The sequence below is a fragment of the Plectropomus leopardus genome, chromosome 5, assembly GCF_008729295.1.
Source record: "Plectropomus leopardus isolate mb chromosome 5, YSFRI_Pleo_2.0, whole genome shotgun sequence".
Taxonomy (NCBI): Eukaryota; Metazoa; Chordata; class Actinopteri; order Perciformes; family Serranidae; genus Plectropomus; species Plectropomus leopardus.
Genome location: NC_056467.1, coordinates 29,515,137 through 29,529,565, shown reverse-complemented (window position 1 = coordinate 29,529,565; position 14,429 = coordinate 29,515,137). Strand labels below are relative to the sequence as shown.

The following is a 14,429-nucleotide window of genomic DNA, read 5'->3' as shown; positions in this document are numbered from 1 at the left end:
AAAATACAGTCAGTCACCTGTTTTTCAATGAGCTGAATGATACAGTGAATTTTTTGTTCTCATGTTTCATGATGATTTTTAGAGAAACACTTTTATAGAAACATTTTGTTTTAGGATATAGACATCAAAGCTTGCACCATTCCTGGTGAGATGCTCAAAGGTCCAATGTGAGGTAATTAGGGGATATTGTTACAGAAATGATATGATACAGTATGAGTATGTTTTCTTTAGTGTATAATTACCAAACACTCAGCACTAACAGACTAGCAAACCCAGATAATTCGACTGGAAGTTACATTATTCCGTCATGTAATCACCTCAGTCGAACTTCAACTGGACTGGGTGCTCAGTGCATGCTTTTCATTGCCCCGTCGGCCTCCCTCGGTGATTAGAGATAGGGACTGTTCGTTATTTATAAGGGAGGAAGGGGTGCTGCAAAATGGATCAGGTTTTAAAAAAATAAAGTACTGAGGAGGGACTTGTGTTTTTAATTTTGGTTTAGGTGAGTGACATACAACTTTAAAAGGCAGAATTTTATGTTTATTTTAAATTAAAAAAAAAGTCATACTCCAGTCACCCCCTCCTCTGATAAATAAAGTACAGTCCCACAACACCGGCACATCGCCCTTTTGCAACAAGAGTGCTGGAAAATCACTAATTTTTTAAAGACGAAAGTGCTTTGTTCAGTGTTTTTATTTGTTTATTCACCTGGTATGTTTGTTTTGGAGAGGTAGAGACCTCTGCAGGCAATTCAGCTCTTGGTAAAAAAAAAAAAACCTACTGCACAATAAACACTGAAGGAATCCTAATCGGGAGTTTAGCTGGTTGCAATTTGTAATCCTCACCACTAAAGGTTACATGGGTAATGTCAAATAAACAGCCAATAGAAAATAAATGATAACATGTTAACCAGATAATGTATCATTAAGGAGACATTAATTAAATGAATAATGTCACTGCTCTCATGTTTATGTGTGGTTAAATTAACAAATAGCAGGGGTCTCTGCATCACACATACCAGCAGCCAACAATGGACTAAATGCCAAACATGAGGCTGCAGCCACACTGTGTGGCCCACATTCAGTCAAGAATCATGATTTTTAAGTTTCACCAGAAACATTCTTAACTTAAAGCAAAAGGTACAAAGGATATTTCGGATACAGACATGACTGTACTCACATTTTGGCTTTTCATGCACGCTAATCAAAAGATCCACTTGATGAGCAACAAGGCAATGTGGCTTCATTTGGCCAACCTGAGTGTTTGTGCGGACTGCAGTTTATAGGAGCAGCAGCTCTGCATCAGAGCTGCAGAGGAGTGTCCCTGCTGCACCTGGAGGAGGGCGTGGCCAAGTCAGAGCAGGCAGCAGAGAGAGAGCTGGGCTTTTTGTTCACTATCATCAGTGCACACAAAGAAATTTCATACAAAATATGTTATTGTTTATTTCTTGGAAATTATTAGGCAATGATATGATCTGTGCAACGGCAGGTTAATGTTTTGAGTAATTCAGTGTGTAAGATTTAGGAGGATTCAGTGCCATCTAGTGGTGTGCATTGCAGATTGCAACTAGCTCAAACTTCTTGAGGTTAGAATTCCTCCAGTGTTTATTTTTCAGGAGGTTTTTACAGAGAGCTCCATCAAAGAGTCCACAGAGGTCTCTTCCTCTCTGAAACAAACAGACCTGGTGATTTTAACCAGGAAAAACACTGAATGGAGCAGTTTCATGTTACAAATCAGTGTTTCTCCCGTGCTGTTTGGCATATTGGAAATGGGCCGTAAACCCAGCTTCTGCTTATGTGTACTCGTGTATTTTCTCTGATAAGTAAAGATAAGGAGAAAAAATGCGAATTGCCCCATCAAGAGCCAGTGCTTGGTTTGTCTGTTCTCCAGCGATGAGGAAACAGCTAACATTGATTCTTATTTTCAGGCGATTAAACACTAAAGAAAACAAACTTATTATATTGTATTCCATTCTCCTCATATTCCCCTAAATCCTACACACTGGACCTTCAACAATGTGCGAACATTAAATAAACAATTAATATATGTTCTTCCTCTCCAGCTACGCCCTGATGTTCTCCTGCTGGCTGCTGAGCCCGAAGGACCGCCCATCATTTGAGTCGCTGCGCTGTGAGCTGGAAAAGGCCCTCGAGGATCTGCCGGACACCCAGGACCCAGACGAGATCCTGTATGTTAACATGGACGAGTCTTCCATGGAGCTCGGGGCCGTTGGTGGCCGTGACCCCATTGGGGGGCCGTCCCCACTCTGCCTCAAGGGTCTGGACTCTGTTACCACTGTGGAGGTCCACCACCCCAACCGCTATGTCCTCTGTCCCCAACACGAGACCAACCGAGCCCTCTCCGACTCCCTGGAGAGCCTGGACATGCCGGTGTCATCCTCCACAGCCACACTGCCTCTACAACCGTCCTGCCACTCCACTCCCAACCCCACCCCGGCCCCCACCCCCACTGTCGAGCTGCTGGAGGACAGGGAGGGGTCCCGGAAAATGCCCTGGCAGTGATGTGGCAGTGATGGCTTCACTCCTAAAAAAGACAAGACTGCCAAAGTGTGCCATCCTTTAACCCCAGTCCATACCAGATCCAGCCTCTTGCTACTGACTGTACGAAACCTAATGTGCCCCTACATTCATGTTTTGCACAAAAACACACAAAGCCGAAGACATTCCAAGGAGGAGAAGGACTGCGAGTGAGTGTAGAAGTGTAGCAGGAGGAACAGAAGGATAGAGCACGCATACACTGCAGCACAATCAGAGAGATGAATTCCCATTCGATTAGGCAATAAAATACAATATCAGTACACGACCTGCTTACAGCAGATCCATCTCCCTCATGTCATTAAGCTACAAAGTCTCTGTGAAACCAGCTCAGACACTGCCAGGCTGAATCTACAACCAAACAAACTCAGGAGCTTCATCTTGTGATTAAGGGCTTACATGGAGGACTCACACCACGGAGAAATCTCACCCATTGGGATCCTCACTCCCGTTTAACTCCGAGGAAAAAAATAACGTGAGGATTGGTGGGACAGCAGCAGCGTCTCTTTTGGTGAAGGTATCATCTGATAAAGACGACTGATGATTCAGTTTATGTAGGACAAAAAGAAGACTGTAGGGCTAAAATCTCAGACATTATTGCTGTTGGGCCCTTTTTTAACATTTAACATCATAATTTTTCTGAGCTGTGGTTTTTGACAGGCATCATGAACCCTCAGCTGAAGTTCAACATACACAAGGTCAAAGGACTTTTTTTTTTTTACCTAATAGGAACAGAATATGAATGGAATTTCAAAAAATGAATAATAACATCTAAAGATTTAACCCTTTGAAACCTGGGCCAATTGGTTTAATTTCTTTCAAAATCTTTGGGAGAGAGCAGGGTGCAATTTGACAAGACATGGACCAAAAATTAGCAAGAAATTAGTAAAAGTTATAAGAAAATAACCTGAAAATAAGGGAAAAAAAGAAAAGTTAAAAACAAAAACAAACAAGAAAATGATCCCAAGAAAAATTATTTTTAAAACATAATTTTAAATATAAAATAATTGTAATTCTAGATATAGTTTTTACCTACCTATAAAAAAATCCAAAATGATTTTGAGGTCATTCGTATGTCACCTTTTACTGATTTCTTGAATTTGTGGGACATTTCTTGCCAAGGTGGTCATTGCCTTTTTCCCTACATTTTTTTCAAAGAAATTAAACACATTTCCTCAAGTTTCAAAGAGTTAAAAAAGACCAAAATTTGCTAGTAAATTACATTTCACTGCTGCCCTTAGAGATGTTCCCTTAAGGCTGTTTTGAACGAGGAACCTCAATCTCATTGATCAAAACCTTCAGTCGTTGGGATAGCCTAATGTAGCGCTCAAACAACCCCTGCATCCTCTCCAGGGGTCAGACTGCTAGTTTAAGCACCATGAGCCATTCAGTCGACACGAGGCAACAGTCGTGATTCAACGAGTTCACACACCTTTGTCACAACTCAGGAACCTGAGACTCAAGAGGTACTGGTCAAATCAAGAGGGTACGAATAATCAGAGATGAATGGACTGAGGCGAGGTACGGATATGATGGAGTTACCCAAAGCAAAAGGCGGGATAAGCTCCTCACCTTTGCTTTTGGCTCAAGCACAGTGTTATTACACATTTTGAAATTTTTTAAATGCTGATTTTTGTATTTCTACAACTTTGCACTAATATTTTTATATCTTTGTATGTTTGTTTATAATTTGTATATCTTTTTTTTCTTCGCTTTTTGTGTTTTAATTGCTTTCTGGACAGTCTTCCAGCAGACGCCGCTCATGAAATCATTTTACGTGTAACAACTTGCATACTCCAAAAGGCAGAGAACAAAGCCCGTGAAAGTATTTAAAGGGATGCTCTGTCGTCTTTCAACCAGCTTTGTATCATAATAATGTGGATAGTATGTAAATGAACTGTGGTAAACTTATTTCCATCTTTCAGCACCCAGATCTCCCTGCTCTTCTCTCAGCTCAAATTTTTGTTGGCTTAAGGCTGTTGCTCAAACGACAGAAAATACTTCAGCATTTTTTAAATGCCCGCCACTGTGGACACAAAGAGTATAAAAGTGGATCAAGAGATGGACCCACCCTAATCTCTCTCAGATGCAGACCAAACTCAGGTCAAACAGTAAAACTAAGCGGTGCGGATCAAATATGAACCAAGATTTTGTTACTGTATTGCTTATTTTTCACCTAAAATGTCTTCAGAAACATATTCTAGTGCTCTGTTTGACTGTAATAAGTAGTGCTGGGATGACATTCTTCTATAGGCCAACACAGAAGCTAGCGTAACCGTAGATCCCTCCTAAAAAAAAAAAAATCCCTCAAAAAGCCTATGGGATTTTTCCATTAGATTATACCATTTTGGACTATTGCAGAAAAAGGTTTCAGGACTCATTCCTGGAGCACTCAATACAAGTTGTTCAGCAAGATAATCTTCACAAATGAACAGCACTTTTAGGATTTTCAAAGCCTAAATCTAATCATCAGAAGTAAAAAGTTAATGCTAAGCTATAAAAGAACTACATTACGGTCACATGACTTAATGTCACCACCACAACAATGCTGTAATGCCGTGTTATTTGTGATGACGTTCTGAAGTCGCATTTAGCCACCTCCACTTGTTAGCAATTTCTTTTTTTTTTAGACAACTAAAAAAAATGTCATGTTTTGTAGAACAAAACGTGACAATCTCTTACGCTTGTGTTAACCACAGACTTTATTTACGGCTTCTAACCAAAAATCCTTTCAAAAATACCCTTTGACCTTGAGATGAGGGAATTGGAGGTGCTAAAATGCTAACTCATTTCCAGGTTTCAGGACTCATTCCTGGAGCACTCAATACAAGAGTTTGTAAACAGGAAGCGGGCACTCTACTGTTTCCTGTTGTAAAAACAGGCTAAAAATACTGAGGTAAAACAGTAAAATTGTTTGTTACCAGCCGGTTGCCATATTGTTTCCTGTGGAAAAACTTTAATTAGTTTGCATTCGCATTACATCACCCACCAGTGGGCGTGTTTATTGGTCTGGTGCAGCGCAGTGCATTCTGGTAGTTGTAGATTTTCTGCTTCCTGAGCAAAAGCATATGCCACAGCCCTTTTCCTCTGTTTTCTGTGGTCATGTAGCACCAATTAAGTGCTTGTATCTCTGTACTGCATAGACATCTTAGTTTTAAGAGACAGCCATCTTTCCAGCAGTGAAATACTTAAATAACTAGGAAAACGTACAAACTGTGCATGAGAACAGCCAGTTCCATTCAGTGGACAGCTTTCCATAAAAGAGCAAAGACTGGGAGACTGGTACACATGACTAACCTCGTCATCTGACATCATCCTGCCGCTCTCTTATTCTGGGATGTTTTTGTTTCTCGAGGTTTAGCACTGTAAATAGAAGTCTGGTAGCAGCAGAGTTGAGGAGGAGGAGACAGAAAGCAGCAGAGTAAACTAGGGGGAAAACGGTACAAAAACTGTGCATTGGAGGAACAAGCCAGTGGTGTTGTGGTGTGGTGTTTGTGTGTGTTGGGTGGGTTACCCGGTTCTGGGTCATGTACAGCTTTTCAATTAAGTATGGAGATAGCAAAAAAAAAATTTACATGGGGAGGGGTAATATGAGAGCGAAGCCTAAAAAAAAAGATACAAAAAATATCTAAACCTCGTCAAACTTGGCATGAGAACACCTTCATGCCTTGCCGCTGGACTCTTTTCATAAAGAGAGACAAAAATTTGTTCAGTGTTTAGCACAAAAAAAAGCTGCAAACAAAAAAAAACAAAAAAAAAAACACTGAGAAAAAAAATACAGAAACAACCAAAAAAAGGCAGCAAGTGTGTTCAACAAAACCTCTGCTTTTCTGCCTCAAGGTTCACCAGCTGCAACTTTGCATCATGCATGCACTTATTTTTATATATAAACAAACACTTTATATATATATATATATATATATTTGCTTTAGTTTGTGATTTCATCATTGGAATGGACCATATTACGACACACATTTTGGGAGAATATGAGGCGCTGTGTTTTCTCTATACATCAAAGGTACTTATAAATGAAGCAGTATACAGTGATATTTTAAACCTGTAGCATTACTGAAAATATTTGTAAAGATTAAGAGTACATTTGGTAAACCTTTGGTACTGTATACTCATTGAGTGATACCTTGTTTGCGAACTACGGAGAGTGGTGCTGAAACTGAAGCACTAATTAGTTCTATACAAATACTTCACCTGTTTAAATGCAGACTTTTTGGGTTTCTTTGTAGCTGTTTTGCATCTCTTTGTAGTTGTTTAGTGTCTTTTTTTCTTGGCCTGCTTTTGTCTATTCCTACTATTTCTAGTGATTTTATGTTTCTTTTTGGTAATTTTTGTGTCTATTTGTGGTGGTATTGTATCTCTCTATAGTCATTTTGTGTCTGTCTCTTGCTAGTCTTTTTTTGTCTCTTTGTAGTCATTTTATGTGTCTTTGTGGTCTTTGTTTTGGCTCTTTGCGGTTGCTTTGCCCCTTTTGATAGTTGTTGTGAGTCTCTTTGCAGCTGTGTTGCATCTCTTTGTAGTTGTTTTATGTTTCTTTGTGGCCATTTTGTGTCTCTTCCTGGTCAGCGTGTGTTAATTTGATTGTCATTATGCAGGTGAAGGCGAGGGAGGCCCCTCGGCCTGTGCCCAGTAGGGCCCATTCCCTAACCCATCCACGGTCTTTAGACAAAAGAAAAATTGAGCTTCCAAGCAGACTCCAGCAAAAACATCATGATTAAAGTCAGTTCAGCTTTAAAACGTCCCCTCAGTGCCTTCAGAGAGCCAGTATTGTGCATTACAATAAATGTGTGTGTGGATTGTAAATCTCCTGGTTTGTTGAATTGGGAGAAGATTGTACCATAATTGCCTTTATATTGTCACTGTCATGATTTGTAAACAAAGTTTTATAACAGTACCTACAGTATTTTGTATAAAATAAATGTGTTCATCATGACTGAGCTTTGATGTCATATGAGTTACTGACATGTTTATTAAGTCAACAATACAGCCCAATACACAAAAAACACGTGAGACAGATGAATAATGTACAAAAGGTATAGTTTATGTAATGATATGTTGTCAGCCACAGTAGGCACACAATTGATATTATGGGAAAATTATTAAACTATGTTATCCACTATGTAGTCCAGCATGGGGCTCATGAGTAACATAGTTGATGTGACCGTATTAGGTAATTAGCAAAAATATCCTTTCCCTTAAAATATCCAAAAAGTTGTTTATGTTTAAGCTTTGCAACCAGTGAATACACTAAACTGGAGGAATATTTTTATTTAAACCACTGATTGTTTTACAGAAAGCACATTACTTTGGTGCTTTTTTTATGTGAAATGTGCCCCAAATTACAGAACAAGAGGTGTGTGTGGTCTCAGAAGTGGATGTAAGAGATCTGCACGTCACCCTCGATCTCCAGCATGTCGATCTCACTGAAGGACTGCAGGCGGTGGAAGAAATCAAACAAGTGCTGCCCATTCACAAACACCTTGAACCTCTGGTTCCCGCAGCGAATGGACATCTGAGAAACAAAGAGAGAAAAATCAAGAATCGGCCAATCCATCCAAAAAACTGCAGAACACACAGGACTGAATATTAAGACTGTGTACTTACATCAAAGTATTGTCCCTCCATGAACGGGTTCATGCTGAGCTCTCTGTCCTCCTGACCCCAGTCTCCTCCCATCAAGCTGTTCCTCACCACAGTCCCCTCCCTCACCCGGGGGTTCATGTGGAAAGCGATGTCCCGAGATCTGCTCACCACAAAGTTGATGCTCAATCTGCAACACACAGACACAGGAGTAATCATGATAGTTTAAAAAAAAGAAGTAAAAAATATAACAATAATAATAACAACTATTATCATCATTATATATAATAAATAATAACAACAATAACAACAATAATAATAACAATAATAACAATAACAACAACAATAATAGTAATAATAATAATATATAATAATTAATAATTATTATTATTATTATATAATATAAGAATATAAAACTAATAATTATCAGTATTATTATCATTATAATTATTGTTAAGAGCCATAATAAGAGCTGAACAATAATGCCAAAATAAGGCAAGACAAAATGTAAAGTAAAATTAAACAAGAGAGAAAGAAATATAAATAAATAATGAATAAATAAATGCAATGCTAAGAATATTAGAAGTAAACACAGAAATAATAGTATTAATAATATAAACAAACAAAATTAAGCCAGAATAAAAGAATCAATAGAAAAACTAAAATGCTGTAATTTTAGAGTGTGCATTCTCACAAACACACACCTGTCTGCTCCGTAGGGCACCATGCCTCTGATGATGATGGTCCTCTTTGGGTACATCCCTCCTGGGATCATGTTGGAGTACGGCACAGACTAAAAACACAGTAAGACAGGAGACATATTAACAAAAGACCAGTAGAGGCAGGGTGGAATCGGACAGGGTGCTACGCCCCAAATACATGATCAATCTGTAAAAGCCAGAGACAAGATGCAGCCGACAGCTGCCTCACATGTAAAACACTCAAACGAGGCTTCCTTTTTTGAGTCTCCCTCTGGTTTGGAATACAGGAAGTTCTTTTTAATGTGACACTGACTTAAAACTTGAAATTTTACTTACAGGGTTGTAGACAGGCTGCCCGCCCATGCCCTATAATGAGATTAACAAATACAAGATTTAAATTGGATTAACAGTGGTAAGAAAACATACACAGACAGCTTTATGTAATCATGTATTATTCTCACCGGCAGGTTTGATCCTGGGAATCCTCCCTGTCAGCAAAAACAAAAAGTTAATCCACTAAATAAAAAATTTATAGGTTACATACAAACTGTAGCTTAACTTACACAAGACAAATTAGTTTGGCTTAGTATAGTATAAAATAATATGACAGGTATATAATACAAAATGAAAATAAAAATGTTGTGTCATACCCCCATACCACCTCCCATGCCACCTCCTGGATATCCACCCTGTGAAGACACATTTTTTAAAACGGAAAATTTAATGTGGATTTTTTTCTGTGATTTATTTGATCTATGATTTATTGTGAGTTAGCTCAGTTTTTTTCTGTATTTTTATAATGTAATGGACACTATTTAAATAAATTAATTAAAATTTTGAGCAGATGAAGAGTAGAAATAAAATGTATTCACCCCAATGTCACCGCCTGGATAGCATCCCTGTTGAAAAATGGTGAATGTGTTATATTCTTTTAAATAATGTATTTTATTATCTTTTGACACTTGAAAATATTATGACAGTCCTGTCATGAACAAATGAAAGGTACTTACTCCTCCCATTCCTCCTCCCATGTCACCTGGGTATCCTCCCTGGGTATCAATGAAAGAACTAAGGGTTAATGGAAACTATATTTAGTTTATTTCCAGACAGATTTAAAGGAAACTCCATTTAAAGACAATAATAACATACCCCCATGCCACCCTCCTGGGTATCCTCCCTGTTGAACAGTGATAAACATAATAAATCCTGGATAATAGTATGTCGAATGTATTATTTTACACTTAAATTAGGTCTTCTTACTCCCATTCCGCCTCCCATTCCGCCTCCCATTCCTCCCTAAAAAGACCAAACTGAAATGTAAAACTAAAAAGACAAATTTTACTTTGCCAAGTGCATAGAAAGAGTTGTATAAAACAATCCAAACCTAGAAAAATAAAAACAAAGCAAGCACTTTAACACAGTTTTACTCCTTGAGCACTCAGAGGCAGAAAACATTAAAAATCCGTTATTCATGGTTTAATATGCTGCTGAATTTATTTGCTCCAGCAAAACCCAAAGCATTAATCCGAAAGCTTCAGGGACAGAAAGACTCACCCCGATGACGTTAATCGTCTGGATGGAAACATCTCCTGCGATCTGCATGGCACAGACTCTCTGCAGAGGGAGGCGATGTTCGAAGGTGTGAAAGTCGTTCCCGTTGACTTTGATCTACAACGGGATGATGTCAAATGTTAAGCAGAGTGTGCAGAGGCATACAGTATATATGCTCCATCAATGAATATTTATGTAGAATAAATCTCTTTAAGTAGATATTCTAACTATCAGAACTGCAATTATTGGAGCAAACCAAAAGGCAAAACATAGATGTTGGCTAAATTTCAGTTTATTAAAAAGGTAACAGTTTACTTTAACCCTTTGAATCCTGGATTGACATCACTTTTCTTGTGGTGCTGATTGCCATCTTCAAGACAAGTTTCTCAGATTTAAAGGGGTTAACCTGCTATTTATAGGCACGATTTGAATATACAACACATGGTTTATAACACGCTAGAAGCTACTTATAAGCAGATATTTTATATTAATGCCTGTTATAGTCAATGTATTAAATGTTTAGTGCGTGTAAATAAATAGGGGGGTTAAAGTAAAGTGCTATCCAATGTATGTGTGGCTGTGTGCTTGGTCTGACCTGATAGCCCTGTGATGTGATCATGATAACCATTTCAAAGGACTGGCCTTTACAAAAAGGCATATCACGAATCTTGTCCTCAGACCCCCAGGATCCGTCCTGACATGTGTTGAAGACCACTTTGTCCCAGCCATCAAATCGGGGGTTGAAGTGGAGGGCAATGTCGCTGGAATCTGACTCTCCGCAGAGCAGGTTGATAAAGAACCTGACAAAGGAGCAGCAGGAGTTAGTTTAGTGTTAGAAATACAAACAGTGCAGGTGGGGCAGTAAAAAAAAAGGATGTTGTAAAAAAAAAAAAAAATCTCTCCTCACAAAGAGTGAAAGATGTCACAATAGAGTCAGGTATGTGCAGTGTTTACTCTGTCTGTTAATGGCCTGTTAAAGTACCTCAGATATTACTGAGGGGAGGGTCAGGTGAGCAATCAGCTTTGATATCCAACAATACAAAGAAACCTGCCCCACCCAGAGTGAGATTACACAAGGAGTTCCCCCCGTTTTCAAATGGTGTCCAAAGATTTTAGTTAGAGATAAATTAAAAAAAAAAAAAAAAAAAAAGTCCCTGTGCATAAAACCCATATAAAAGGACATTTTTTTTGTGTTTGGTTGAAGCAGCGGTGTGTTGATAAGTGGCTTCTAGATGTGAGGATTGCAGACTGAAACCAGCTGAAACTTCAGTGTTCAGCGCTCATGAGGTTTTAACTGGACACCAAATTATGAGAACTTGTCAAAAAAGCTTTTAAATAAGCTGCCTGCTCTTCTTGGAATAACTTACAGAAGGACTAAAAACTGCCTGAGCTGATTACTATCAGGGAATTTAGGTCACTTTTAAAGATCAAGGAAATAGCACTCTTGGTTAATATGACTGCTACTCTAACTCTCACTGAAATCAAAATGTACACATATTGATGTATTTGATTGTTTTGTGTGGCATTTTAACAGGAGGTTGTGCTCGCTCTTTGTTATGTGTGATAGTTGTGTTTATTGTTGTAATAATGTTTCTATGCTGCCCTCTTGGCCAAGTCACTCTTGGATAGAGATTTTAAATCTTACTGAGTCTTTAACCGGGCTAAAAAAAGGATATATAAATATCTGCAGAGGTCTCTTTCTCTTCAAAAACACACAGTGATATAAAAAAACTGAATAAAAAAGTTTTAGGTTAAAAATCAATCTTCTATACGATGCTCTTCAGCTCGTCACAGAGGGGCTGCTAACTATGGTGGCTTACATCAAAATAAAAATGTCCTTATCTAGAGCCAGTGTTTAGTTTGTCCGTTCTGGGCTACTGTAGAAACACAGTGGTGTAACATGCAGTCTCCATAAACAAGGACTTACTCTCTATGTCGATATAAGTGGCTCATTCTAAGGTAAAGAAAACGAAACAATTCTTACTTTCAGGTAATTATACACTAAAGGGAAAGTTATTGCATTTTATTAAATTTCTGCCAATATATCCTCCTAAATCCTGCACACACTGCACTGTGAAGTTACACATTTCCCCTATAAGGATGAATTTCACACTGAAAGATTATAAAGTTTATAAGTTTATTTATGCTTTTTATACTCACCTGGTGATGTCCTCGGGGATGGAGCCCTGGATGTAGATGGACATCCCTTCCCTCAGGCCTCCATAAATGGGCCCCAGGTAGGGAATCCTCTGTACAATAGACACAAAATAGTCACTAACACTGCATAATACACACAGGCACCAACTGTCAGTCACAGTATACAGAAAAAAAGTCATACAGATATTTAGAGTCTCCCTAAAAAAAAAAAAAAAAAAAAAAAAAAAAAAAAAAGGCGCAATAGTTTGATTTCACTGTTACTATTTGTGAATAGAGTGGTGGACAGTAAGTACATTTACTATACTGTACTCTGACCCTCCTCATAGTGTGTACCAGAGTTGTTATGGTTTTGTGGGGTTTCTTTTTTTCATTTTGTTGTAATTTGTATTTTTTGGTTTTCAATTAAGTTTTCTTTAGTTAGTTCCAAAGTTGGTTTACTTGTTTTAATTCAGCTTTTATTGTTTAAAAATGTCCCCACTGAGTTCATATTAGTTTCACTCTTAGTTATAGTTTTTTAAATTATAATATGTTATTTTTTTTGGTCAGAGCCAAGAATTAAGAAGCTCAGAACATGACCAAACCGACAAAGCCTAATTCTAACTTCCTGTATATTTTTATTTTATCTTAGTTAGTTTTGCAAATAAATAACAAATTTTGTCTTTCTCCCCCTAGAGTTTATTATATATTTTTTTATTTTAGTTAAATAAAATGTTTTTTCACACCTACTTTAGTTTTTATTAGTGTCAGTATATACCATATTTTTTATTAGATTATTGGGAGATTTGTTTGGGGCAAGATTGAAGAGGTTCAGAATAGATATTACAACATAAACACAACATCAACCATTTTTAAACAGATGCACCACATCTGTTTTGTGTTGACGAATTTGACTAAATGGACAAAGACTAAAACTAAAGACATTTCCTGTATATGTTTTTTAAATTTTATTTATTTTCCTAAGCACACAATTTTCATTTACTTTCTGATCTAAAGCCTAGTTTCAATTTGTACTTCAATTTATTGAAGTCTTTTTTTCACACCTACTTTCAGTTTTTAGTATAGTTTTAATTAAGTATAATAACCTTGGTACATACTGGGATTGAAACAAATGTAATGAACTGTCAACATCACACTCAAACCTTACTAACAAACTGTCACCCACGCTGCAGTTTTCAACAAATAAGTCACTGAATTATGTGAAGGTAGTCAAGCCCCAAAAATCTACATCAGCATGCAATGACCACTAAGCAGATCTATAATCTTAAGTCATTATACTGTCATTAATCTGAACAAACACATGATATAAATGAGATATCTTTTTAAATTTAAAATATTTTATATATCATATTGTTGGCCAGAGTGCAACATAATTCCATACTAAGTCCTCTGAAGAACAAAATTTAGTTTGAAAATCTGAGACACCAGCCTGATCGTACTCTTTTGTCTCAACTGTCACACAAACATTTTTCATTATTGGTCAGCAGTCATAGCAAATACTCACGGGGCCGTAGATGGGCTGGTAGCCAGGAGGAGCAACAAACATGGCAGCAGACGGTGAGCTGGACGGGCAGAGAATCAGGAGGTGATCTGACAGGGACTGATCTCTGCTGGAGGCCTGGTTTTATACAGAGAGGTGAGGGAGGGGCAGAGCAGGGGACCGAACCCAAGCCTGGACCACCATGTTGACTTTGGAGGCACACGATGCAAATAAACCATTGACCCTGCAGAGGAGTGGCACCTTATAACAAAAGACAGAGTGTGTGTTTGTGCGCGTGTGTGCAGCAAGAACAGAAGCAATGAGAGAGGAAAAAGCAATGACTAAAGCCTGTAGAAGTACTCTGATACATAAGTAAAAGTTGCAATACTACAATAT

At 38.0% G+C, this 14,429-nt stretch overlaps 2 protein-coding genes across 2 annotated transcripts in view; one reads left to right on the top strand and one right to left on the bottom strand.

Moving 5' to 3' along the window:
* The window catches only part of LOC121943248 (tyrosine-protein kinase receptor UFO), a 39,537-nt gene extending 36,992 nt beyond the window's left edge, over positions 1 to 2,545 (top strand). Inside the window, 1 exon segment of the mRNA XM_042486730.1 lies at positions 2,063 to 2,545. Within this exon segment, the coding sequence (XP_042342664.1) occupies positions 2,063 to 2,522 (460 nt within the window). The 3' untranslated portion in view covers positions 2,523 to 2,545.
* Positions 2,546 to 7,705: 5,160 nt separating this feature from the next.
* Positions 7,706 to 14,331, bottom strand: LOC121943486 (galectin-4-like). The gene is made up of 11 exons (XM_042487007.1): positions 14,058 to 14,331; positions 12,560 to 12,648; positions 10,995 to 11,199; positions 10,391 to 10,516; positions 10,109 to 10,144; positions 9,499 to 9,537; positions 9,310 to 9,336; positions 9,185 to 9,214; positions 8,852 to 8,940; positions 8,172 to 8,337; positions 7,706 to 8,079 (listed from the first exon to the last, which is right to left on the bottom strand). Exons 1-11 carry the CDS (start codon positions 14,097 to 14,099, stop codon positions 7,933 to 7,935), a joined length of 996 nt encoding a protein of 331 aa, XP_042342941.1. The 5' UTR covers positions 14,100 to 14,331; the 3' UTR covers positions 7,706 to 7,932.
* Between the last annotated feature and the right edge of the window lie 98 nt (positions 14,332 to 14,429).

Excerpts from the sequence above, each read along its gene's own strand:
- LOC121943486 (XM_042487007.1), bottom strand. The coding sequence starts at position 14,099 with ATGTTTGTTGCTCCTCCTGGCTACCAGCCCATCTACGGCCCC. Across the intron at positions 9,538-10,108 it reads GAATGGGAGGCGGAATGGGA|GGTGGATATCCAGGAGGTGG; the intron begins GTAAGAAGACCT and ends GTGTCTTCACAG. Across the intron at positions 8,941-9,184 it reads GGCAGCCTGTCTACAACCCT|TCTGTGCCGTACTCCAACAT; the intron begins GTAAGTAAAATT and ends CTGTGTTTTTAG.